Source organism: Schistocerca gregaria, chromosome 3 (genome assembly GCF_023897955.1).
Source record: "Schistocerca gregaria isolate iqSchGreg1 chromosome 3, iqSchGreg1.2, whole genome shotgun sequence".
NCBI classification, from domain to species: Eukaryota; Metazoa; Arthropoda; class Insecta; order Orthoptera; family Acrididae; genus Schistocerca; species Schistocerca gregaria.
Genome location: NC_064922.1, coordinates 174,346,375 through 174,371,465, shown reverse-complemented (window position 1 = coordinate 174,371,465; position 25,091 = coordinate 174,346,375). Strand labels below are relative to the sequence as shown.

General features: G+C 44.7%; 1 protein-coding gene across 1 annotated transcript in view; it reads left to right on the top strand.

The window, feature by feature from the left end:
- LOC126353895 (serine/threonine-protein kinase SMG1-like) overlaps positions 1-25,091 on the top strand; it is a 364,235-nt gene that overhangs the window by 192,354 nt on the left and 146,790 nt on the right. Inside the window, exons 23-25 of the mRNA XM_050003118.1 lie at positions 371-548; positions 12,311-12,669; positions 13,683-13,909. Coding sequence (XP_049859075.1) covers positions 371-548; positions 12,311-12,669; positions 13,683-13,909 — 764 coding nt within the window. The remainder of the gene's footprint in view (positions 1-370; positions 549-12,310; positions 12,670-13,682; positions 13,910-25,091) is intronic.

The following is a 25,091-nucleotide window of genomic DNA, read 5'->3' as shown; positions in this document are numbered from 1 at the left end:
ACGCAACTGGAACTTTGCTATTAGGTGAGAAAAAAAGAATGTTCAATCTAAAATGTTGCCTTACATGCAGGCTGATGCAATTAAAACACAATGTTATTGTACACGTAAAGGGTTGGACCGATACCTATGTTGTGACCGTATAAGATTGTGACACATGACAATCATTCGCATGCAGATGCTTGTACCTGTCACTTGTCTACACAGTGCATCTGCTTAATTATGATTGTGCATGGGTGTTGTCATTTTCTTCGTCTTAGTACTGCTTGACAGATACATTCACTGGAGTAAATATTCACTATGTTGGTATAACTTAATGGTTTTGTATAAGATGTCAGAAACTGTATGTGATATTGTGTTTTCTTGTACACAGGTTGGTGGAATGGGGAGAAAAAATTGAAGATTGTCTGAAAGTGGCTCAATTCCATCTCCAGGAGGGCATTCGCCACTCTCCTTCAGAATTTATACAAGAGGCAACGCTACTGCATTGTGCTGCTTCAGCCCTGAGAGATAATTTTAATGGCCACTCAGCTGTAAATACATTTAAAATGGTGAGTATGAAAAATGTTCGTTCATTCTCTCTCTCTCTCTCTCTCTCTCTCTCTCTCTCTCTCTCTCTCTCCCCACACCCCTCCTCCCCACACCCCACAACCCTCCCCTCACCCTCTCCTCCCCACAACCCTCCTCCCTCCCCACAACCCTCCTCCCTCCCCCACAACCCTCCTCCCTCCCCCACAACCCTCCTCCCTCCCCCACAACCCTCCTCCCTCCCCCACAACCCTCCTCCCTCCCCCACAACCCTCCTCCCTCCCCCACAACCCTCCCTCCCCCCTCACCCCTCCTCCCTCCCCCTCACCCTCCCTCCTCCCTCCCCCTCACCCCTCCTCCCTCCCCCTCACCCCTCCTCCCTCCCCTCACCCTCCACCTCCTCCTCCCTCCCCCTCACACCCCTCCCTCCTCCCACCCCCTCACCCCTCCTCCCTCCCCCACACCCCTCCTCCCTCCCCCACACCCCTCCTCCCTCCCCCACACCCCTCCTCCCTCCCCCACACCCCTCCTCCCTCCCCCACACCCCTCCTCCCTCCCCCACACCCCTCCTCCCTCCCCCACACCCCTCCTCCCTCCCCCACACCCCTCCTCCCTCCCCCACACCCCTCCTCCCTCCCCCCACACCCCCTCCTCCCTCCCCCACACCCCTCCTCCCTCCCCCACACCCCTCCTCCCTCCCCCACACCCCTCCTCCCTCCCCCACACCCCTCCTCCCTCCCCCACACTCCCTCCTCCCTCCCCCACACCCCTCCTCCCTCCCCCACACCCCTCTCCCCTCCTCGCTCCCCCACACCCCTCCTCCCTCCCCCACACCCCTCTCCCCTCCTCGCTCCCCCACACACCCTCCCCCACACACCCTCCCCCACACACCCTCCCCCACACACCCTCCCCCACACACCCTCCCCCCACACACCCTCCCCCACACACCCTCCCCCACACACCCTCCCCCACACACCCCCTCCCCCGGGCAAGTGCTCTACCATCTGAGCTACCGAAGCTCGACTCACGCCCGGTACTCACAGCTTTACTTCTGCCAGTATATCGTCTCCTACCTTCCAAACTTTACAGAAGCTCTCCTGCGAACCTTGCAGAACTAGCACTCCCGAAAGAAAAGATATTTGCTATCGTGACCACCTTTTGCAGCCTGACGATGAGCTCCACGCCAGTGTAGAATGGCAGGATGTTTATTTCATCCAGCGCGTTTTCAGGGGACCCAAAGACACCAGGGTTGCTACCGATGCCTTCACCTTGGCATTTGAGGGTGATTCATTGCCTGAAGAGGTCAAGGTGATGGTTTACCACTGTGCCGTTAAACCATATGTCCCTCCCCCTGTGCGGTGCTTCAAGTGCTGGAAGTTTGGGCACATGTCTTCCGGCTGCACTCCCAGCACCACATGTCAAGACTGCAGACGTACACTGCACCCAGATACATCACGTGCGCCACCTCCCACTTGCATCAGCTGTGGAGAGCACCACTCCCGCTGCCCACCAGACTGCCCAGTACTCCAAAAGGAGCGGAAAATCATGGGTACAAGACCATGACCTGTTGACTTACACAGAGGCTAAACATAAATTCGAAAGATTATACCCCATTAGGTTGATGTCGACATACGCTGCAGCTACATCACCACCACCGTCCCAAGTGCCAGTGATTCCTCACTCTGTGACACACACGCACAGCGGGCCCTCTGGGCCACCATAATACATCTGCCCCTTTGGTGGTAGGGGGCACATCTTCCTCTGTTGCTCCCAAAGCACCTACTCCAGGAGCAAGGCCCTCCTAAATGCAGGGGACATCGACCGCCTCCCCCCTGCCAGAGAAGCAGCAGCCTCCTCTGGCTTCTTTTGTGCAGAAGGGGTTCCTTGGGACCTTCTCTTCCAAGGTCTCCACTAATGCCAGGGCACACACACGCCAGTGGCTCAAGGAGCCAAAAGCTGCTAGACTATGAACTACATGGTCTTCCTCTGTGCTGCTTCGGAGAAATCTTCCCAGAAAGCCCCTAAAGAGAAGTGAGAGAGCAAGCAAACTAAATAATAGTCTGCTAAGAAACAAGACACTCTGGTGGGCCCAACACCACCACTTGCTATCAATTCTACATCTGAGGGTGCAGCGGAGATCTTAGCTTCCCCTGCGGACCTGGATCTCATTGAAGCCTCATTCACCATAGAAATGGCTACAAATACTCAAGTCAGAGGCAGCAGGTGACCCTGAGGCCTAACCTGCCTCCTTTCTCGCTTCATGTCTTCCCAGCCTCATAATAACGTCACTCTCCAGTTAAGTATTTGTTAAGCTTTACACCTGCTTTCTGCATTGCCCTCCAGCAATCCTGGTACCCAGTAATGCGGACCCCTGCCCTCCATGGCTATAAGGGATATTACAGGAACTGTAACAACTCTAATGGAGTGTCAGGTTGAGTTTGCGTCTATATCCTGAACTCGGTATGCAGTGAACCTGTGGCACTTCAAACCCCTCTGGAAGCTGTGGCTGTAAGGATAAGGACAACACAGAAAATAACTGTCTGCAATGTACAAGGGTATGTCGAAAAGTAAAGATAATATGGCTTGCAGTCCTTAAATAGAACATTTATTTAGAAAATGTCAGTTACATATTATTAACTGGATTATTTGTTATTTTTCGAGATAATCAGCCCCGTTATCCAAACATTTGTTAAGTCGGTGCACAGGCTTTTGTATCCCACAGTCGTAGAAGGTTGCCACCTGTTGTCGGAACGACATTTCAACTTCATCTTTCATCTCTTCATCGTCATGGAATGATTGTCCACCAAGATGTGACTTCAGGTAACGGAATACGTGGAAGTCGGTGGGAGCAAGGTCCGGGCTGTACGGCAGATGGTCCAATAAGTCCCACTTGAATTGTTTGAGTAGTGCTTTGGTTATGAGTGCTGTGTGAGGCCAAGTGTTGTTATGAAGCAAGCGGACTCCACTTGTCAGCATTCCCTTACATTTCTTTTGAATTGCCCTTTGAAGACGCTTCAAAGTCTGGCAATCTGCAGCAGCATTGTCATTCCAGGAGGCGTAAATTCCAACAGAAGAATGCCTATCTGTCCCAAGAAAAAGAAGCCATGATTTTCTTCGCTGAAATCGATGTTTTGCGTTTCTTGGCTTCTGGTGACTTCAAATTGCACCGTTGCATTGATTGATGCTTGGATTCAGGTGTATGGTGATAAACCTACGTCTCGTCACCTGTCACAATGTTGTCAAGAAACTTATCACCTGCTTCAGCATAGCATGTGAGGAAGTCAAGTGCAAAGCCCATCCTTTTCTTTTTGTGTTCTTCCGTTAAGTTTTGGAACCCAGCACGCTTACTATTTGCTGTACCCTAACTTCGCAGTCACAAAGTCAAGGCTTTGTCATTGATACGTTCGATATGATCTGATGCAATTCTTTCAATGTGAAGTGTCTATTTGCACGAATGGATTCCTCTGTTCTCTGAAGAAGGGCATCAAGGATCACAGATGGCTGACCTGTTCTTTGTTCGTCATGAATATCGGTCCTACCTTCAGAGAAATGCATACACCATTTCATTACATTTTGTCAATTCATAATGTTCCCATAAACAGAAACAATTTCTTTGTGAATATCCGATGGTTGCCGGCCTTTTGCGTGAAGAAAACGTATGGTAGAGCGCACTTCGCATTTGGCAGGATTCTCAGTCGGCGCAGCCATTTTAAACATGACCTACACCAACCAGAAGCAACGTTCTATTGCCAAACGACCGCGAGGAGATAGCTAACGGTTCAAGGTTAACACCAGTGTTGCCAACTTGCTCGCCAAAACTCTATTGTTCCTTTGGCGTACGGTGTATCTTTACTTTCTGAAATACCCTTATATATCATCCTCCAGATGGTGCAGTACCCTGGAACGCATTGGCTGCACTGATTGATCAACTCCCTAAACTTTTCCTACTTTTGGGAGATTTTAACGCTCATAACTCCTTGTGGGATGGCACAGTTCATACTGGCCGAGCCACAGGTGTCGAAAATTTACTGTCACAACTCCACCTCTGCCTCATAAAGACTGGGGCCACCTCACATTTCAGTGTGGCACATTGGAAATATTTGGCCATTGATCTCTCAGTTTGCAGTCCTGGCCTTTTCCCATATATCTACTGGAGAGCACATGACGACCTATGTGGTAGTGACCACTTCTCCACCTTCCTGTCACTACCCCTATGTCAGGCCTATGGATGCCTGCCCAGACGGGCTTCAAAGAAGGCAGACTGGGAAACCTTCACCTCTGCTATCACCGCTGAATCTCCCTCCCCCCATGATAACTTTGATGTGGTCGTTGAGTAAGTAATGACAATGATCGTTTTTGTGGCAGAAGACGCGATCCCTCTTTCTTTAGGGTGCCCCGGCGAAAGACAGTACCTTAATGGTCGCCGGAAGGCACTGAGGCAATTAAGGAGTGTTGGCGAGCTCTACAGTGCGATAAGCGGCACCCTTCCCTGGAGCGCCCTGTAGCCTTTAAACGGCTCCGTGTCCGCATTCGCCAGCTTATCAAAAGGCGGAAACAAGAGTGTTGGGAGAGGTACGTGTTGACAATTGGATGCCATATGTCATCTTCCCGAGTCTGGGCAAAGGTCAAAAGAGTGTTTGGGTACCAGACCCCAACAGGTTTTCCTGGTGTTAACATAAATGATGTGTTATATACTGACGCAAATGCGATTGCCAAGCACTGTGCTCGCACCAATGCATCGGAGAATTATCCCCAGCCTTTTGCAGTCTCAAACGGCAAATCGAAGAGAGAGTCTTCTCGTTCACTACATGCCACAGAGAACCCTATAATGCCCCATCAGTCAGATTATTATACCTCTCTCATCTGACTACAAGCGACATCTCTTCATCTTCAACCAGATCTGGTGCGACGGTGTCTTTCCATCACAATGGCAAGCAAGCACAATCATTCCAGTGCTCGGCCCCAGTAAAAACATGCTTGATGTGGATAGCTATCGGCCCATTAGTCTCACCAGCATTCTTTGCAAATTGCTGGAACGTATGGTGTTTCGGCAGTTGGGTTGGGTCCTGGAGTCATGTAGCCTTCTGGCTCTGTGACAGGGCAGCTTCCGCCTGGGTCACTCTACCACTGATAATCTTGTGTCCCTTGATTCTGCCATCCGAACAGCCTTGTTGCCGTCTTTTTTTTGATTTACGAAAAGTGTATGACATACCTGGCAGCACCATATCCTTGGGACATTATACGAGTGGGGTATCAGAGGCCCACTCCTGATTTTTATCCAGAATTTCCTGTTGCTTCATACTTTCCGTGTCAAAGTTGATGCCTCTCGTAATTCCCCCCTCCCCCATATCCAAGAGAATTGGGTCCCGCAGGGCTCTGTATTGAGTGTATCTCTATTTTTAGTGGCCATTAACGGTCTAGCAGCTGCTGTAGGGCTGTCCATCTCACCCTCTCTGTATGCAGATGACTTATGCATTTCGTACTGCTCCACCAGTACCGGTGTTGCTGAGTGGTGCCTGCAGGGAGCCATCCACAAGTTGCAGTCATGGGCTCCAGCCCACAGCTTTCAGTTTTCGGCCACAAGGTCGTGTGTTCTGCACTCCTGTCATCGCCGTACCATTCATCCGGAACCAGAACTTTACCTTACTGATGATCTCCCCACTGTAGTGGAGACGTATTGATTTTTATGATTCATTTTCAACGCTCAATTGACTTGGCTTCCTCACCTTCGTCAGTTTAAGCGGGAGTACTGGCGGCACCTCAATGCCCTCTGGGGTGCAAGTTGCTCTACACTGCTGCACCTATACAGAGCCCTCGATCAGTCCCACCTAAATTTGGGAGTCTGGTTTATGGTTCGGCGGTGCCCTCAGTGCTGTGTTTACTCGACTCAGTGCACCACCGTAGCGTTTGACTAGCAACAGGAGATTTTAGGACGAGTCCGGTGACCAGCGTCCTTGCGGCCGCACAGGCCACACCTGGCTGACGCACAGTTATTTAGTGTGTCGGGAGGACCCTCCTCTATGTCGTTGCGGGCCAGCTTTGACAGTGGCCCACATTTTGTTGGCCTGTCTCCTTTTAGCTGTGGTCAGCAGATATTTGTGCTGCCTGATACGCTCCCTGCCCTTTTAACAGATGACTCTTTCATGGCAGGCTTAGTTTTGCGTTTTATTCAGGGAGGGGGTTTTTATCATTTAATCTGAATGGGTTTCTTTGCCTACGATTTTAAACTGAGATGTTATGTTTTCTCGGTGTTGGCTTTTCCTTTTTTTCTGTATGGTCGGCCAACCACCGTCACAAACTGTGTGATTTTAATTTGTTTTGTCTGATCTCTGTCTGAGTATTTCTTGTCCTGTGTCATCTGCCGTCTTTTCTGTTGCTCATTTTTTTTGTTCTCTGTGGGTGGTTTTAGTTTTTTGGAAAAAGGGACCGATGACGTTAGCAGTCTTGTCCCTTTAATCCCACAAACCAGCCAACCTACCTACTTTTTCACTGCAGAGCTAGTGGCTCTCTCTCATGCTCTTGAGCACGTCCTTTAATGCCCTGGGGAGTTGTTTTTTCTGTGTACTGACTCCTTGAGCAGCCTACAAGCTGTCGACCAGTGCTACCCTGTTCATCCTTTGGTAACGACCATCCAGGAGTCCATCTATGCCCTGGAATGGTCCGGTTGTTCAGTGGTGCTTGTGTGGACCCCAGGACACGTCAGAATCCCAGGCAACGAATTTGCTGGCAGGCTGGCCAAACAGGCTACACAGAACTGCTTATGGAGATTGGCATTCCAATATCTGACCTGCATTCATTTTTACATCGCCAGGGTTTTCGGCTTTGGGAGACAGAATGGCATAATCTCAGTACGATCAACAAGCTGTGCGCCATTGAGGAGACTAGAAATGTGTGGCAGTCCTCCATGTGGGCCTCTCGCAGGGACTCTGTGGTTCTCTGCTGGCTCCGCATTAGCCACGCTTGGACGACCCACGGTTACCTCCTGCTCTGTGAAGACCTGCCTCAGTGTTGATGGGGCACTTGGTTGACAGAGGTCCATATTCAGGTGCACTGTCCCAATTTGACTGCCCTGTGAAGAATCTTCGGTTACCAGACTCTTTGCTGCTAATTTTATCTGACAACGCCTCATCGGCTGATTTAGTTTTACGTTTTATTCGTGAGAGTGGGTTTTGTCATTTGATCCACCCTAGTGCTTTGAGGATGGAGGTTTTAATGTGTTGCAGAGTGGCTGGCTTCTCCTTTTTATTCTCATGGTCAACCAGCCATAGTACTGTTTTGTCGTTTTAATCTCTTCTACCTGTTTCTTGCGTTTCTGTAGTTGTTCTTTCCCCTTTTTTCCATTCAAGTGTTTGTTACCCTTCTGTCATTCTTGTGGTTTTTCCTTTCTCTCCATTTTGTGTTGTCAGTCTTGCACATTTTATTCTCATCCTTGTGGCATTGTTTAATTCGGAACAAGGGAACTAATCTGAAGTACCGTGATAGCTGTGGACTATGTGAACATTATAGTGGACTGCCTGCATTTGTTTGTGCTTGATGTCTTTCCCAAGTGTGATGCCTACTTTCAGCACGTCAACTGTCCAAAATAGGCATTGTTGCCACATACCTTTTGGAAACCCACTAGGGACTAGCTGAATTGATGCCATTCAGAATTGCCGCCGTGTTGCTTTACAGAGATGAATCTCTCACTCTACTGAAGAGGTGATTGTAATGTTTTGGCTCGTCACTGTATTGCTTTACTTGAAGTAGGAAAAATAGAGAGAACAGGAATAGGTACCAAACAAGGTGGTGCAGTTTGGGAAGATGATGGTTCAAACCCGCGTCCAGCTAATCTGATGGAGATTTTTCGTGATTTCCCTAAATCTGTACAGGCAAATGCTGGGCTGATTCCTATGAAAGTGCACAGTCCACTTCCTTCCCCATCCTTCCCAAATCCTATGGGACTGATGACCTCGCTGTTTGGTCCCTTCCTCTAAACAAATCAACCAACCAGGAATAGGGGGAGAAAGATGTTCCAGAAAATTCTATGGCCAAAAATGGTGAAAATGTAAATGTATACCAAAGAACTGTGTTGGAAACTCCCAAAACTTTGACACAATTCATAAAAAACATGATACCTTCTTTAGAAATATAAAAAGAGGAAAGTGCAGACTGAATAAACAAATGTTTAAATACTTCAACAAAGAGAGCAAAAGCAATTGGATTAGTGAAACTCGAAAATACCTAAAAGGAATTGTTTCTGAAGGAGCATCCAAAAACAGAAAATTAAAGACGTAGAGGTTTTTCAAGACAGAACAGAAAAGAGACAAAATCTTCACCATTGAACGAAGGAAGCAGCAGATTGAAAGGATAAAATATGCTGAAGAAAGAAAAAATAAACAGTGCTGAAAAAGTCAGAAGTAACTGCTGTTCATTTTCCATTCCTTCATGTCCATGTCTGACAAATTTGTGAAGTTCTGTAAAGTAGTTATAAAATTATGATGATTTTTTTTCTTTTGTTCTGATTTTTGTACTTTCTTTCTAAATAATCTTGGGATTAGGAATCAATAAGTCAGTCTCTCTCTCTCTCTCTCTCTCTCTCTCTCTCTCTCTCTCTCTCTCTCTCTCTCTCTCTTTCTCTTATATCTTAGATTTTTCAGAAAGAAGTCAGTTACCTACCTCAACTGGATCAAATTAAGTGTTAAACATCTCTTCAGAGAAAATTCCCCCATCACATTGACCTCTTGCTCTCCGATATGTTTCTTAAATGGCATGATTATTTATTAAAATGAAATATATGCCTTAGTCATTAAGAGTGGGCTTCCGAGCTGATCTTCATACCCCATTTCTGTTGAAATATAATTTTGAAGCACTCCCTTTTTCTTTTTCTGCTTTTCAAGTGTCAATGTCGTCCTCCAGTAGTGCTTAGTAACTCTTGTGACTGTTGATATATGTTTGCATCATTCTAAAACACTCAATGAAAAAGGGGGAAGGGTTTCTTTGATCCTTTAAAAAAATTAAAATCAGAGTGTCTATATATTGAATTTAATCAACAAACTGGTGCTAAATGAACATCCTACATAATTAAATTAAATTGTAAATTTCTATAAAATAGCAGTGCATTCTACACTGAACAGCCAAAGAAACTGCTACACCTGCATAATATTGTGTAGAGCCGCTGCAAGTGCATAGAAGTATTGCAACACTATGTGGCATGGACTTGACTAATGCCTGAAGTGTTGCTGGAAGAAACTGGCACCATGAATTCTACTGGACTGTCCATAAATCTGTAAGAGTATGAGGGGGTGAATATCTCTTCTGAACAGCGCATTACAAGGCATTCCAGACATGCTCCATAATGTTCACGTATGGGGAGTTTGGTGGCCAGTGGAAGTGTTTAATCTCGGAAAAGTGTTCCTGGAGCCACTCTATAGCAATTCTGGATGTGTGGGATGTCACATTGCCTGCTGCCATTACCTAAGTCCATTGGGATGCACAATGGACATGAATGGATACAGATGATGAAACAGGATGCTTATTTATGTGTCACCTGTCAGTCATATCTAGATGTATGGGGGATCCCTTATCACTCCAGCTGCCCATCCCCTACACTATTACAGAGCCTCCACCAGCTTGAACAGTCCCCTGCAGACATTCAGGGTCCATGGATTAGTGAAGTTGTCTCCATACCTGTACATGTCCATCCACTCGATACAATTTGAAATGAGACGCGTCCAGCCGGGCAACGTGTTTCCAATCATCAGCAGTCCGATCTCAGTGTTGATGGGCACAGCCTAAGTGTAAAGCTTTGTATTGTGCATTCATAAAGGGAACAGAAGTGGGCCTCCGGCTCTAACAGCCCTTATTGATAATGTTTCAATGAATGATTCACACGACGACATTTGTTGCTGGTCTAGCATTGAAATCTGCAACAGTTTTCGTAAGGCATTTCTGTCATGTTGAATGGTTCTCTTCAGTTGTCAGTGGTCCTGTTCTCGCAGGATCTTTTTATGGTCACAGCGATATTGGAGATTTTATGTTTTACTGGATTCCTGATATTCATGGTACATTCATGGAATGGTCGTACGGGATATAACGTCCCAGGACTTTCTGCACCAAATTATAACATTTCAGCTCCTCAACACCAAATTAAAACGTTGCATTAGGAGGTGTCTGCTTCGTGCCAAAGGTCTTGAGTTCATATTGACGACAACAAGTAATTCTTCATTACAGACGTTTATTTACAAACAGAACTGACAGCCTTCACAGACTCAACAATTGACTCTCCGAGCTAACCGAACTGCATATCAGAACTGGCAACTGACAACTCCTAGGTGTATTAAGATCTTTCCAAACAATGAGAGTCCTTGACAATGTTTTGTTTACAATACGATAGCAATTCACGACTTAAAACTAAATTAGACATTACAGAATTTTAGTACAGATTAAAGTAAGTAAAAGGATCAGTACATATAAATTCTTACAAGCATAATTTCCAAATAGATTTTATAACATTTTTCTACCAGCTTCTGGATAACCTTGTTTTGTACCGATGTTTCCATAAATATCTTGACATTTGATTCTGGCTATTTCTTGAGTGATTTAGAACAACTATTTATATGTAAAATGATTTAAATCGTGTTTCAAAACGTAAATAAATCTTTTTAGCAATATTTCTTGATACAAATAGTCTTTCGAAATTAGGTTACGAAACAGTTTTCACAAGTTTTCGTATTTTTGCGATCATAATATAGAATTTCTCCATAGAAAGTTCCAGGAGTGTGCATTAAACGTTCATTTTCAGACTTTTTCTTTAGCTGGTGAGTTTTTAAAAGTATCTTGTCCATATTATACGCAATAATTTATCTCAAAACTGATAATTTATACAATTAATCAGAGCTACAGCAAACAGTGAGTTTTTCTTTTACAAAATGAAATATAATTACAAAATTGAATGAAAATAGGTTACTAACACTAATATATATTTACATTAATTCTATTTTTGTTTTTTCTGTGCAAAAATGTCCTAATATTGGCACAGTACAATATTTAAACATCACCAAAGTTTCCCTTTACATTTTGCATATCTGTATCGACATCCCCTAAAAGTCTACAGTATCGAATACTTCAATATGTCCCAATATGTCCTGTAATGTTACAGGGAAAATCCCCACTTCATTCCTAGCATGGAGGTGCTGTGTTCCATCGCTTGTGCACAGACTGTAACACCATGTATCAAACTCACTTAAATCTTCATAACCTGCCATTGTAGCAGCAGCAGCAACCGATTTGCCAACTGCACCAGGCACTTGTCATCTTATATAGGTGTTGCTGACCGCAGCGCCACATTCTGCCTGTTTATATATAAACAATTTCTTCGGCACTTCATTACAGAATATTTTGATTTCAATAACTGTGTTTGGTAGGCCTATTTTGAAATTATTATTTTATTCGTAGCTGTTATTTTTCAGCAACTGTAATGTTATTTCAGAATGAAATTGCTGTTAGTTGTAAATTTTTGCTTTACCACTTTCGACAAATTAATCATCTTCAGGAGCTTAACATTTTTTTTTTACCAGATGTCAGAATCTTCTTTTGTGAAACAGATATTGACATCTGCTAAACCAGTATTCTTTAATGAAAAAGATATGGACATCTGCTAAATTAATGCTTAGCTTATGAAGATGACAAATTAGTTTGTCAAAACAGGTAAAGCAAAATAAATACACATTTGCAACTGTCAACTGAATTTTATTTTGTAATTGTTATTATGATTATTGTTATTGATTGACTGATTTACTTATTTCAGACTTGTAGTGATGAGAGTCTGGAGAAGACTAATTCTTGGGCCCTTTGTCGTGCTTTATGGTGGGCACATACATTGGAGCAACTTGATGTAAATGACGGTACAAATCCAGATGATACAGGAAATTTTGAAGTGTTAAACCAAATGCGACTGACAGCTGCTCGTGTTGCTCGCAAGGAGGGCAACTTAGCATTGGCTCAGAGATTGTTAATTGAGCATGCAGCACACAGGTGGCAAATATTGACAAACCATGATAGTGGTGGATTGTTGGAGATAGCTTGCCGTGTTGCTGCTGACTCGGATTTGCCTTGGGATGCTGAAAAAGCTCGTGCATGTTCTGAAATAGCAAAATTATTGTACAGGTAAGTAGTTGCTTGAAGTAACCATAACTCATAGTAGATCTGTTGCAAATACACTTCTCAGTTATCTGATGACAAACAGGGACATGTATTTGCATTCCTGGTATGTACAAAAATTGCTTGAGAAAACTATAAAATTACAGGGTGCAGAAGGGCTGCCTGCTCCGATCAGGTTCTGTTAGATGATCCAAGGTAATTCTTTCCGGTTACTACAGATTTGTCCCTCCTGAGCTAAAGGCTGGATGAATATCAGACTCTGAACCTACTTGAGATGTGTGTGTCATTTCCTGAACTCTTCTGCATGTACTCCCACAGTGTATAAAGCTACTGCTCTTGTCAAAATAGATTTCTGTGGAAATAGATTGGTCACTATGAAGAAGATTGTGTTGTTGTCAGCACTGGTTTTGTCTACTCCCATTCATGCGCTTCCCAACAGAAAGTGTGACCATTCAGAGCATAATGACACTCCCGTATCTTGTATACGATGTCTGTTATCTTACCAGTTACCTTTACTTATGTGAATTGTCATTTGGCTTCCATCACATCTCTTGATTTCTCTCTTCATGGATAAACCTTAACTCATTAGTCAGTGGAAGTGTGCTGAATAAACAAATAAACTCTAATCTTTGGGCTCCTGTCTAATCCCATAAATTCATGTTGGTGTATTTAGTGTGTGTGATTTTTGAAGTGAAATATACTGCAACTGATCTAAATGTTCAAAACAAGAAAGAAACAAGCTTTACCGGGGATTTGAAAGTGGTTTTTAGTGTCTTGTAAGGAAAACCTACTTAAATTGTGTGGAAGGTATTAAATGGGCATCACAGAGTTTTTAAAAACTTACAATGGCTTTAAAACATTAACATTGTACTATTTTCATTTTTTGAGTAGTAGTAAATTTTTGATATTTGGAGATGTGTTTTTGATCTGTCATCTAAAAGTATTATTATTGTAATTTTTTGTTATTTGGTATGTGCATGCATTTTTGTTATGTCATTTGTAAGTATTATAATTTTCAGCTGTGATCAACGTGAGGAAGCCTTAAATGTGTGTGTGATAGCAGCACAGCAACAGCCTTTGCCAAGAACAGAAGGGGCTGAAAGAACAGCACGTATTCTTCTCACATTTGCCAAATGGCTCCAGGAAGGTCACTCAGTAATGGACAACACTCGTGATTCCATATTGCAGTTACTAGCGTGTCAGCTGGGACCAATTCCAATTGGACCTCATGGTGTAGACTTACAAAGTAAGTGTTACTATGTCTTCAGGTGTGTGTGTGTGTGTGTGTGTGTGTGTGTGTGTGTGTGTGTGTGTGTGTGTGTGTGTGTAAGAGAGATTATGAGCATGTTACGATAAAGGACAAAAACAGTCTTCTTTAGCAGCAGTTGCCAGGACAATGGAGCTGGGTAGATGTACAGCGTACCTCACTAAAATACAGACAAATTTAAATTAGAATTTCCCATCAATTGGTCTTCTACCAGAGGTCATTGTTGGCACCCTGCTCTGCCAGTTTATTCAAGTAAACAGTCTTAATCTCAATATGTTGAAACAAAGTGCAAGATTGATGAGAGCCATAATTTACAAGGGGCTTCTCAGTAGCAGATATAATTAGCATCTTAAAACAATTGAAGTCCACAGTTTGTGATGTGTTGTACATCTACAGCTACATCCACATCCACATCCATACTCCGCAAGCCACCTGACGGTGTGTGGCGGAGGGTGCCTTGAGTACCTTTATAGGGTCTCCCTTCTATTCCAGTCTCATATTGTTTGTGGAAAGAAAGATTGTTGGTATGCCTCTGTATGGGTCCTAATCTCTCTGATTTTATCCTCATGGTCTCTTCGCAAGATATACGTTGGGGGGCGCAATATACTGCTTGACTCCTCGGTGAAGGTATGTTCTTGAAACTTCAACAAGAGCCCGTACTGAGCTACTGAGTGGCTTTCTTGCAGACTATTCCACTGGAGTTTATCATCTCCGTAATGCTTTTGCGATTACTAAATGATCCTGTAACGAAGCGCGCTGCTCTCCATTGGATCTTCTCTATCTCTTCTATCAACATTATCTGGTACGGATCCCAAACTGGTGATCAGTATTCAAGCAGTGGGCAAACAAGTGTACCTAAACCTACTTCCTTTGTTTTCGGACTGCATTTCCTTAGGGTTCTTCCTATGAATCTATGAATCTGTCTGGCATCTGCTTTATCGACGATTAATCTGCTTCAGAATAGTAATAAAAGATTACAGTGTACTATCAAGAAAGTGTCATTGTAAATACCACATTATAACTTTCTCTGAATTCATCGAAAGAATCAGTGCACATACTTAAGAGAATCCAATGCAATTGATACAATCATTAGCACAGATCATCCATGTAAGTGAATCAACGACATAGAATTTGGATAAATATCCTGCATGTTCAAGGTAATACATATGCTCTGAGATTTCTTGGATGAAGCCAGTCAGTCACTGCAATTTGATCTTGTGTTAATTGAAAAATGATACCGCAGGATGAATCAGATTCTTCTCTTACAAAGATTTTCACAGTAGAGTGCAAAAATCAACCAGAGAAATAGCAGCAGACTTGCATAGTGTCCAGCAGACATCCTCATTGTTGCCGGATCAAAATTTGCAGCCAGTCTGCATGTCCTAAGTGCTGTGTCCTGTGTGGGTATCTATCTCCCCCCCCCCCCTGCCATTTTTTAAAAGTCACAAAATAAATTCAAATGAACTTTAGTGTGAATACCGCGAACCCTTGGATAGGAAGAGAGGCATCTGCAACACTATATTTCTTCAGCAACACAGTGCCCCTGCCCACATACGCCACGTGGTACAAAACTGAATGACACATAATTTTGGTTTGTTTTGGTCTAAGGAATTAGTCTTATTACACATGGAATGTAATTGAAAGGATCTCCAATAAATCTTGACATTCTAATCTGATGCCACTAATTTTTGTCTATGACGAGTCATTATGTCATACATGCGCTTGCTTTGGACAGAAATTAGAGACTGTTATAATAGTGCAAGGGAGGAATACATTGAATATATGTGCTTGTAGAGGTCCCTCATGAACTATGCAAGGGAGATTCCATGGTGACTCAAGTTACATTATGAAATCAGTTTTATTATGTTGACTTTTTATCAATCTACAAACTTATATTTCCTTTTGTAAATAATCATATTATATTCTGTTATTCGAGCAAAGATCTTGAATTAATATTTAAGCAGTGAAGAAAATTAAAATTATAGAACTAAAATGTAATTTATATTGTGACTCGTGTTACAAATTTGGGACATCCTATTGATAATGTACATTTTAAGTCAAAAGGGACTCTGCAGGTCATTTCCAGTAGTGAGCAGCACACTCCATTGCACTCATTAGGTAAGAATTTCCAAAAATTACATGTACTTCTTCAGTGTATAATTTATCATTATATTCTACTTCGTACCAGTCTCCAGTTTTCACAGTGAATGCGAACTCACTGCCCCCCTGGCCACATGCAGCTGCAACTAATGCAGTAATCCATGTTCAGTGACAGCTATGACTAGCTGCCAGAGCCTTGCACCTCTATTGGAGGATACCTTTCTATTTATTGAGATGGATGGTCATCTGCAGTGTCTTGTATGTCATAAAGTATTATGTATGTCATAAAGTATTTAATTCTGTTAAGAGGTACAATATACGACGATATTATACACGTCTTCACTCAGCGCACTACGATCAGGTAGAAGGCGTTGCACACAGAGAACAGGTAGCCAGGCTCAAGAATGACATACCAGGAGACGTAAGTTTAAAAATGGTATCGTAATATGGAGGGTATCAAAACAAGCAACATAGTTAGTCTTCTGTAATGCGTTTATAATTTTCAGGTGAATGAGAGTGGAGAAAACACTACTGAATTTGCAATTTGAGCAAGCTACAGGGTCGCTCACATCATTGCGACAAGTCGCAAGCCGTTTTCGGTGGGACCACTTGTAAAATCTTGCATGGTAGCAGTTGCAGCACGTTTGTTACCTAGGGAGGTGCAGGCAATTGCCTGCCGAAACAAACAATGTCTCGTCGAATCCTGGACATAGCAGTGGATTTAGAGACACAGCTCTGGAAACAAGTGGAGAGCTTTGTTGCATTTTCGCTAGCGTGTGACGAAAGCACTGACATATTGGACTGGGTTCAGCTTGCAGTCTTTGTGCGTGGTGTCGACATGGAGCTGCAAGTAACTGAAGAACTCTTGGATGTGGTACCACTCAATTGCACCACAACAGAACGTGACATTTTTGAAGCCGTTTGTGACTCAGTGGACAATATGAATTTGCCGTGGGATAAGCTCCATTCTGTAGTGACAGACGGTGCACCACAAATGATCGGGTGTCGCACAGGTTTTGCTTCTCGTTTGAAAAATAAACTTGGGGACGAATTCGGGAAAGATATTTTGACTCTTCATTGTTTTATTCACCAGGAGGCACTGTGTGCTGAAACAGTAAAGCTAGGTGGCGTAATGAAAGATGTCGTGAAGTGTATGAATTTTGTGCGGCATCACGGTATGAATCATCGCCAATTCAAAGGATTCTTGAAAGATATGGAAGCGGAGTATGGGGATATATACCTTACCGCAGTACAGTTCATTGGTTGAGTTGGAGAAAAGTTCTTGATGTTTTCTTTACCATTCGTGAGGAAATGTCCTTTTTTCTCGAAATGAAAGGGGAAGAAATACGTTGTCTGAAAGATATAAAATGGATATCAGACCTGGCTTTCATAGCTGACATAACTATGCATCTGAATAATTTAAATCTGTCATTGCAGGGCAAAGGGCAGCTAATCATTCACATGTATGACCAGAGCAAAGTGTTCATGGAAAAGTTAAGTTTATTTGAGAGGCAGATGAGTAATGGATATTTAACATTCTTCAATTGTCTTGCTGCTTTAAAACTACCTGAAGGTACTACTTTCAGCAATTACCAAACAAAGTTAAAGCAGCTCATCACGTCATTTGAAACACAGTTCTGAGACCTCACTAGTTTGGAAATGGAACTTACGGTGTTCAGCACACCTTCTTCAGTTTTCCCCAGTGACTTGTCATCATCACTTCAATTGGAGATTATTGATTTGCAAAAATAAAGTTTGTTGAAAGAGAGGTACTACAACACGCAGGATTTGTCACGATGGTATCATTCATTACAGCAAAAAACATTTCCCAACCTTCACAACAATGCCGCTCAGATCATGTGCATGTTTCGATCTACGTATTGTTGTGAGCAGCTTTTCTCAGCAATGAAAAGAGTAAAAAGTAAGGAACGATCGTTTCTTCAGGATGCAACAATGAAGGGCGTCCTCAGCATTAACGCTGCTAACACTTTGACGCCTGATATTTTCGATCTTGTAATGAAAAGAAAATGTCAAGCTACAGAGGCCCAATAAATTTAGTGTGCAATTTCATGTAAAACAGTTGTTAATGTTTTATTTCCTGAACATCATATTTCCTGTTGTAGCATGTCACCATGTCTTAGCAGCTAAGAGTATGAAGTTGTTGATCTTGTAAGACGCATCTGTCACATCAAAACGATTGCCGTGCTGCATGCCAGCCCACTTGAATGGTCACAGCAAGCGACACGGCCCCCTGGAGCAGAGAGTGTTCTGCGGCTCAAAATGGAGCCAACGAGCTGGAACAGTCTGCTTTAGGATGAAGACTCTGCAATACTTTGCAACAACAAACTGTGCTCGATAGCCCCCTGGGGCCTCAGCCTCTGCAGCACCTTTTCCAACCATGCTACTTGTCTGACCTGCTATTCTTTTTCCCTCCCTTGGGGAATGTGTTTGGGATATTTTAGGAATGTGTTCCTTTGCAGTAGCTGGACATCAGAAAAGTCCCTCCAGTGTTTTTTCATTCTTTCTTTCTTTCATCACCCTACATCTAATATCTTTCCTCTGCTGTAGGGTTTGAGGTTTCTCTTTGTTTATTCTTTTTTCCTGTGCGCTCCTGAAGGCTGGCCCACACATCTGATGCATAAAAGGTGACTTGGTACCACGTAATTCCCGGCCACGGGTAGACAGGTAGGGTTCACACAGGCAGGGGTGATTGCCTGAGCTGTTACCTTCCCAAATTGCCAATTAGTTCCTCTGTCAGGAGTTCGGAAGGTGTGACCTGCGGAGTGAACAGTCTCCTAAGGCAGGTGAACCCCACTCTGAGGGGGAGCCCAGAGTTGGTAGGAGCACACCATCAGAGACGCTGGCAGTTGTGGGGGATTTTCGCGTGATGAGCCAATCACCAACTCAGCCTACGTCTGCAAAATGAAGATAGAATGAGGCTAAAGATTGCAAGACTCTCCCAGCTGGACCTTGGTTCCTCATGGTATTACATACTGAAGGAGGTCAGTCCTTTGCCACGGTTAATCCATTTATTATTCAGACACATGTTCATGCAATTGCCACCCCCAAGAAGTCCTACTGTTATTTATGCAATGGCACTTGGCTTTTGGAGACTTATTGTGATTCTCAGGCATAACAATTGTTTGCAGGTTAGCTTCTCCATTGCTACCCTGTTCATGTCAAGGCCCGTCGAATACTGAATTCTTCCCATGGTGTTATTTACACTAGGCTCTTCAATGGCCTGACTGAGGGAGAAAACCACACTCACCTCTCTTTCAGCGCAACACTGCAGTCAATAGAGTGATGAAAAAGGTTGACGCATCCTTCGTACCTACACACACTCTTTTTCTCTTGTTTGACAGAGTAGCAAAGATCAGAGCAGACTATGATGCTGTCACGGTCCAACCGTACATTCCAAGTCCCCCAGGGGCTTGCCACTGTTTGGTTGGTTCGTACTTGGCTACCATGGGGCCCCAGCCTTTGCAGAATTTTTTCCCTTCCGTTCTGCATATCCATCCTCTTGCTATTCTTTCCCCTCCCTTGGGGAACATGTCAGGGCTATTATTGGGAATGTTCTGCATTCCGTTGCTGACTTAAGAACAGTCTCGCTTGTTTTACGCTCACTTTTCCTTCCTTAGTTTCCCTTCTCCATTCCTCCGCTTTGGCATATGAGGCTCCTCTTTTTCTTTTTCCTCCCTGTGCGCTCCTATAGGTCGACCCACATGTCTGACGTGTAACAGGTGACTGGGTAATGCGTAGTTCCCAGCCATGGGTTGACAGGTAGGGTTTGCACGTACCCCCTGGTACAGGCCAGGCACAGGGAGGGGTAATTGCCTGAGCTGTAACATTCCCAAATTGCCAATTGGTCCCTATGTCAGATGTCAGGAGGTGTGAATAATCACCTAAGACGAGTGCACCCCCCCCCCCCCCCCCCTCTTGTGAAAGGGGCCAACCAGATGGAAGGAGAGTGCCATCGGAGACACTGCCAATCATGGGGAATTTCCTCACGATGAGTCAATCTTCCCACTTAGCGTCTACAAAATGCAAACATAATGAGGCTAATGATTCAAAGACCCTCGCTGTTGCACCACGGTTTCTTGTGGTCTCACGTACAGAAGACAGTCAGTCCTTTGCCACAGTAAATCTGCTTATTCTTTAGAAAGGTGCTGATGCAATTGCAGGCCATGTGAAATCCTGCTCTCATGTACGGAATGTCACTTTGCTATTGGAGACCACTTGTGACGCTCAAGCACGACAACTGCTAGCTGCCTTGTTTCTCCACGGCTACCCTGTTTGTGTCGAGGCCCATAGAACTTAGAATTCTACCTAGGCTGCTCGGTGGTCTAACCGAAGTCGAAATCCAGCCTTACTTCTCTGATAAGGGTGTCATTGCCGTCCATCGTGTAATGAAAAAGGTCGATTCCTCCTTAGTGCCCACCCACTATCTCTTTCTCACCTTTGATAGAGTCGTGCTTCCATCCAAGATCAATGCAGGCTATGAAATTATCAGTCTGGCCATACATTCCCAACCTGATGCGCTGCTACCAGTGTCATTGTTTCAACCACACTAGAGTGTCTTGTCAACACCAAGCCAAATGTGTCACCTGTGGTAGGTACGCTCATGAGGGCGATTGTCCACCTCCTTTCCCCCCCCCCCCCCCCCCCCCCCCCTGCCCCCCCTGTATCAACTGCAATGGAATCTGTGCTGATTCGTCTCGGAATTGTCTTGTGTGTCTTGATGAGCAGGCTGTTCAAGAGATCTGGTGAAAGGAGAAGGTACCTTATCCACTTGCTCACAAGTTACTGGCTAGTTGCAAACCCTGTGGCCTCTCATCTGGTACCTACAGTTTTGTTCTTGTTCCTCCTCACTCCATGAAGGACTTGGCCATGCAGACATGTGACCTAAAATTCACCTCTGAAGTGGTGAAATTGCCCAGTGTGAAAGTAGCATCACCATCCACCCCTCCAGCTGTGCAACAAGCAGTCCAACTCTCGCCTCAAGGGGTGCAGCCACCAGCTACACAACTGGTAGGACGGAAAGGGCAGGAGGAGTACTCCTGTGAAGAATTCCTCCATCCCTCCAGCCAAACACCACCCGAGTCTTCCTCTAACTGCAAGGACTCGGAGAAGGGCTCTGTCTTCAGGAAACAAAATTGCACCCTCACAACCTCTTTGAGCTTTCACATTACTTCTCGATTCATTTTGACCTTCCCCCTGAGGTTGGCATTCCATCTCATGGGCATGTCACGCTGCTCATAGGGGATGACATCCATAGTCAACCCATCTCTATGACTTTCCCTTTGACTACTTATGTCCCTCCATCATTTGATGTCACCAGGGCAGATTTTGTTCAGCTTATTAGGCAGCTGCCTCCTCCATTTTTGCTACTCGGTGACTTGAATGTGCATCATCCCCTGTGGGGTTCTCCCAGGACCTGTCAGAGAGGTGCCCTCTTGGCTGAACTTCTTAACCAACTTAACCTCTTCTGCCACTGGAGCACCCACTTTCCTTTCAGACCCCTCGCACACCTATCCTCATTTGGACCTATCCTTTTGCACTGCCCAGTCATGAGAGCTGCTTCTGACACCTACTCAAGCAACCATTTCCTGTGTGCACTCTGTCTGTTGAATCCTACTCCATCTGCATCCACACCGAAATGACAGCTTACTGAGGCTGACTGGCAGCTTTACTCCTCCCTGGTGACCTTTGAAGAACACGATTTTCCCAGTTGCTATGACGAGGTGAACTATCTCACCAATGTTATCTTCACCGCTGCAGAATATTCCATTCCTCACACTTTCTCTTTACCATGTTGTCTCCCTGTCCCTTGGTGGGCTGAGGCGTGCTGCCATGCAATTCACGCACGGAGCTGTGCTCTCCATGCTTTTAACATTCATCCTCCGGTGGCAAACTGCATTCATTACAAACAGATGCGTGCAAAGTGTTGTCACATTATTCAGGATAACAAATGAGCTAGTTGGATTTCCTTCACTAGTTCTTTTAACAGTTCCACACCTTCCTCTGTCGTCTGGGCCTACCTCTGACAGCTCTCTGGGACCAAGATCCATTCCCCCATTTCTGTTCTCACAGTAGTAGAAGATGTTATTGTGGAGCCTATTGTTATCTCCAACACCTTGGGCCACCATTTTGCGGAAGTTTTGAGCTATTCCAACTATCACCCTGCTTCCTCCAGCGGAAATGAGTGGAGGAGGCTCAGGCGATATCCGTCCCTTCTCCGAATCGTGATAGCTACAATGCCGCTTGTACTATGAGGGAGCTCGATCATGCTCTCAGTTCATCCCGATCTTCCACCACAGGACCGTATGCCATCCACATTCAGATGTTGCAGTACCTTTCTCTTGCGGACAAGCACTTTCTGCTTGACACGTACAACCGCATCTGGGCAGAGGACACATTTCCCAAATGCTGGTGTGAAGCCGCCATCATATCCATACCTAAGCCCAGTAAGGACAAAAACATTACTTCTAGCTACCACCCCATCTCTCCTATCAGCTGCGTTTGGAAGGTGATGGGACGCATGACTCGTGCTTCGCTGGTATGGTGGCTCAAGTCTTGCAAATTACTGACAAATGCACAGTGTGGATTTCGAGCACAGCATTCTGCAGTTGACCATCTTGTTACTTCGTCCACCCATGTCATGAATGATTTTCTGCCGAAATCTCGGACTGTGGCCGTGTTTTTTGATTTGGGGAAGGCCTGCAACACCTGCTGGAGAACAGGTATCCTCCGTACTCTTTACACGTAGGGCTTCTGTGCCTGCCTGACATTTCCTTCAGTCATTTTTAAAATATTGAGTTTTCAGGGTGTGTTTAGGTTCTGCCTTGTTGGACACCTTTATCCAGTAAAACTGTGTGCCTTAGGGTTCCATCCTGAGTGTCATCCTCTTCACCATTGCCATTAACCCTATCATGGCCTGTCTCCCACCGGGCATCTCTGACTCCCCTTTTGTTGACAATTTTGCCATCTATTGCAGTTCTCCACTGGCATGTCTCACTGAGTGGCATCTTCAGCGGTGTCTTGATCGTCTTTCCTCCTGGAGCATTGACAATGGCTTTCACTTATGTTCGGCCTGTTGCACTTCTGTTCGTTGAAACTACGAAATTCCTGGGGCTCATGCTAGATAAGAAACTCTCTTGGTCCTCCTATGTCTCTTACCAGGCAGCCTGCTGTATGCAGTTCCTCAATGTCCTACATGTCCTCAATGGTACTTCCTGGGTGCCGATTGAACCACCCTCCTCTGTTTCTACCAGTCCCTTGTATGTTTGAAACTCGACTATGGGTGCTTTGTTTATGCACCTGTACGCTCATCCCTCCTACGCCATCTTAACACTATCTACCTTTGTGGCATCTGTTTGGCCACAGGCGTCTTTCACACCAGCTCGGTTGAGAGCTTGTATGCTGAAGCTGCTGAACTACCAATGTCCTACAGCCATTACTTTCTCCTCAGCAGGTATGCATGCCTATTTGTCTGCCATGCATGGCCGACCATCCTATGCCTCCTTCTTTGTTGATTCCTTTGATCCTCAGTATGGGGCTCGTCCTTCTTTGCAGTACGTGCTCCTTTCCCGTTGGGTGTGAACCCTTCGCCACCTTGACTTTGTGAAGCAGCCCATGTTAACCTTGGTCTTCATTATCTTCCTAAGAACAGTACTCCAGTCTCAGTTATCGCTGTCAGTTTTACGACCTTCAAATGGACCTTTGCAATCGTACCTTCGTATACACTGATGGTTCTTGGACTGACTGTGGGTTCAGGTGTGCCTTTGTCATTGGCACCCGTGTCTTTAGATATCGGTTTCTGGCACACTCATCACTATTTGCAGCAGCGCTTTTCATCTTGTATCAGGCCATGGAGTACATCTGGTGTGACAGCCTTTTTCAATTGTGTCCTCTGCTCAGACTCACTCAGTGCCATTCAGAGTATGTGTGTTCTGTACACTGCCTGTCCCTCAGTACAGCAGGTCCAGGAAAACTGTCAACTGCTCACTCTTGGTCAAGTCATGTGATGTTTCTCTGGGCTCCTGGTCTTGTTGGTCTGCCAGGAAACGAGATTGCTGACATTGCTGCCAAGCCTGCAGTCCACGTACATCAGCCCGCGAGTACCTATATTCCCACGAATGATCTCTGTGTTGTCATCAGTTATGAGGTGGTGTCCCTTTGGCATCGCCAATCGTCCTCCCTTCATGGGAATGAGCTCCTGCTTGTTAAGCCTCTCCCAGCGGCGTGGATGACCTCTTCTCAGCCCACCCACCGGGAGGGGGTTATTTTAACTCATCTGCGTATTGGGCACTGCCTTTTTAGGCATTGTCATTTGCTAAGTGGCACTACCCCACCACATTGTACACATTGCGCCCAAGTTTTAACTGTCTGCCACTTTCTGGTTGAATGTCCATGTTTTTGACCTTTTACTTTCCCATTTGGATTTGGAGTCTGAGTTATCGGCCGTTTTAGCAAATGACATATGGGCTGTTGACTGCGTTTTATTTTCTATCCATTGTAGCAATATGGCGGAGGCCATTTAATTTTTAGTTTTGTACTTCAGGTTCTATATGGTGTCTTTTTCAGCCCTTTTTGTGCAAGCCTGTTTTTAGCTGTCTTCTATATGTTAGTTCTGAGTGATGTATAGTCGTTTTTTAACTCCTCTCTGTCTTAGAGTTCTATAGTTTTGACTTTGGCACAAATGACCCCAATTTTTTTTGCGCCCTAAAACAAAACGAAATGAAACAAACAAACAAACAAACATATCTTCCAAACCTGATGCGCTGCAACGACACTTGGATGTCCTGTCTAAACCTGGCCAAATGTGCTTCTTGTGGTAGGGATGCTCACAAGGGTGATTGCCCATCATCTTCTCCCTGCTGTATCAGTTGTAGTGGTGACCATACAGCCTCCTCTCTAGTATGTCCTGTGTATACTGATGAGCAAGCTCTACAGGAGGCCAGGAAAAGGAAAAAGTCCCTTACCCTGTCACTTGCAAGTTGTTGTCTAGTTGGAAGCCTTGCATTTTACCATCTGGCACTTACAGTACCGTTCGCACTACACA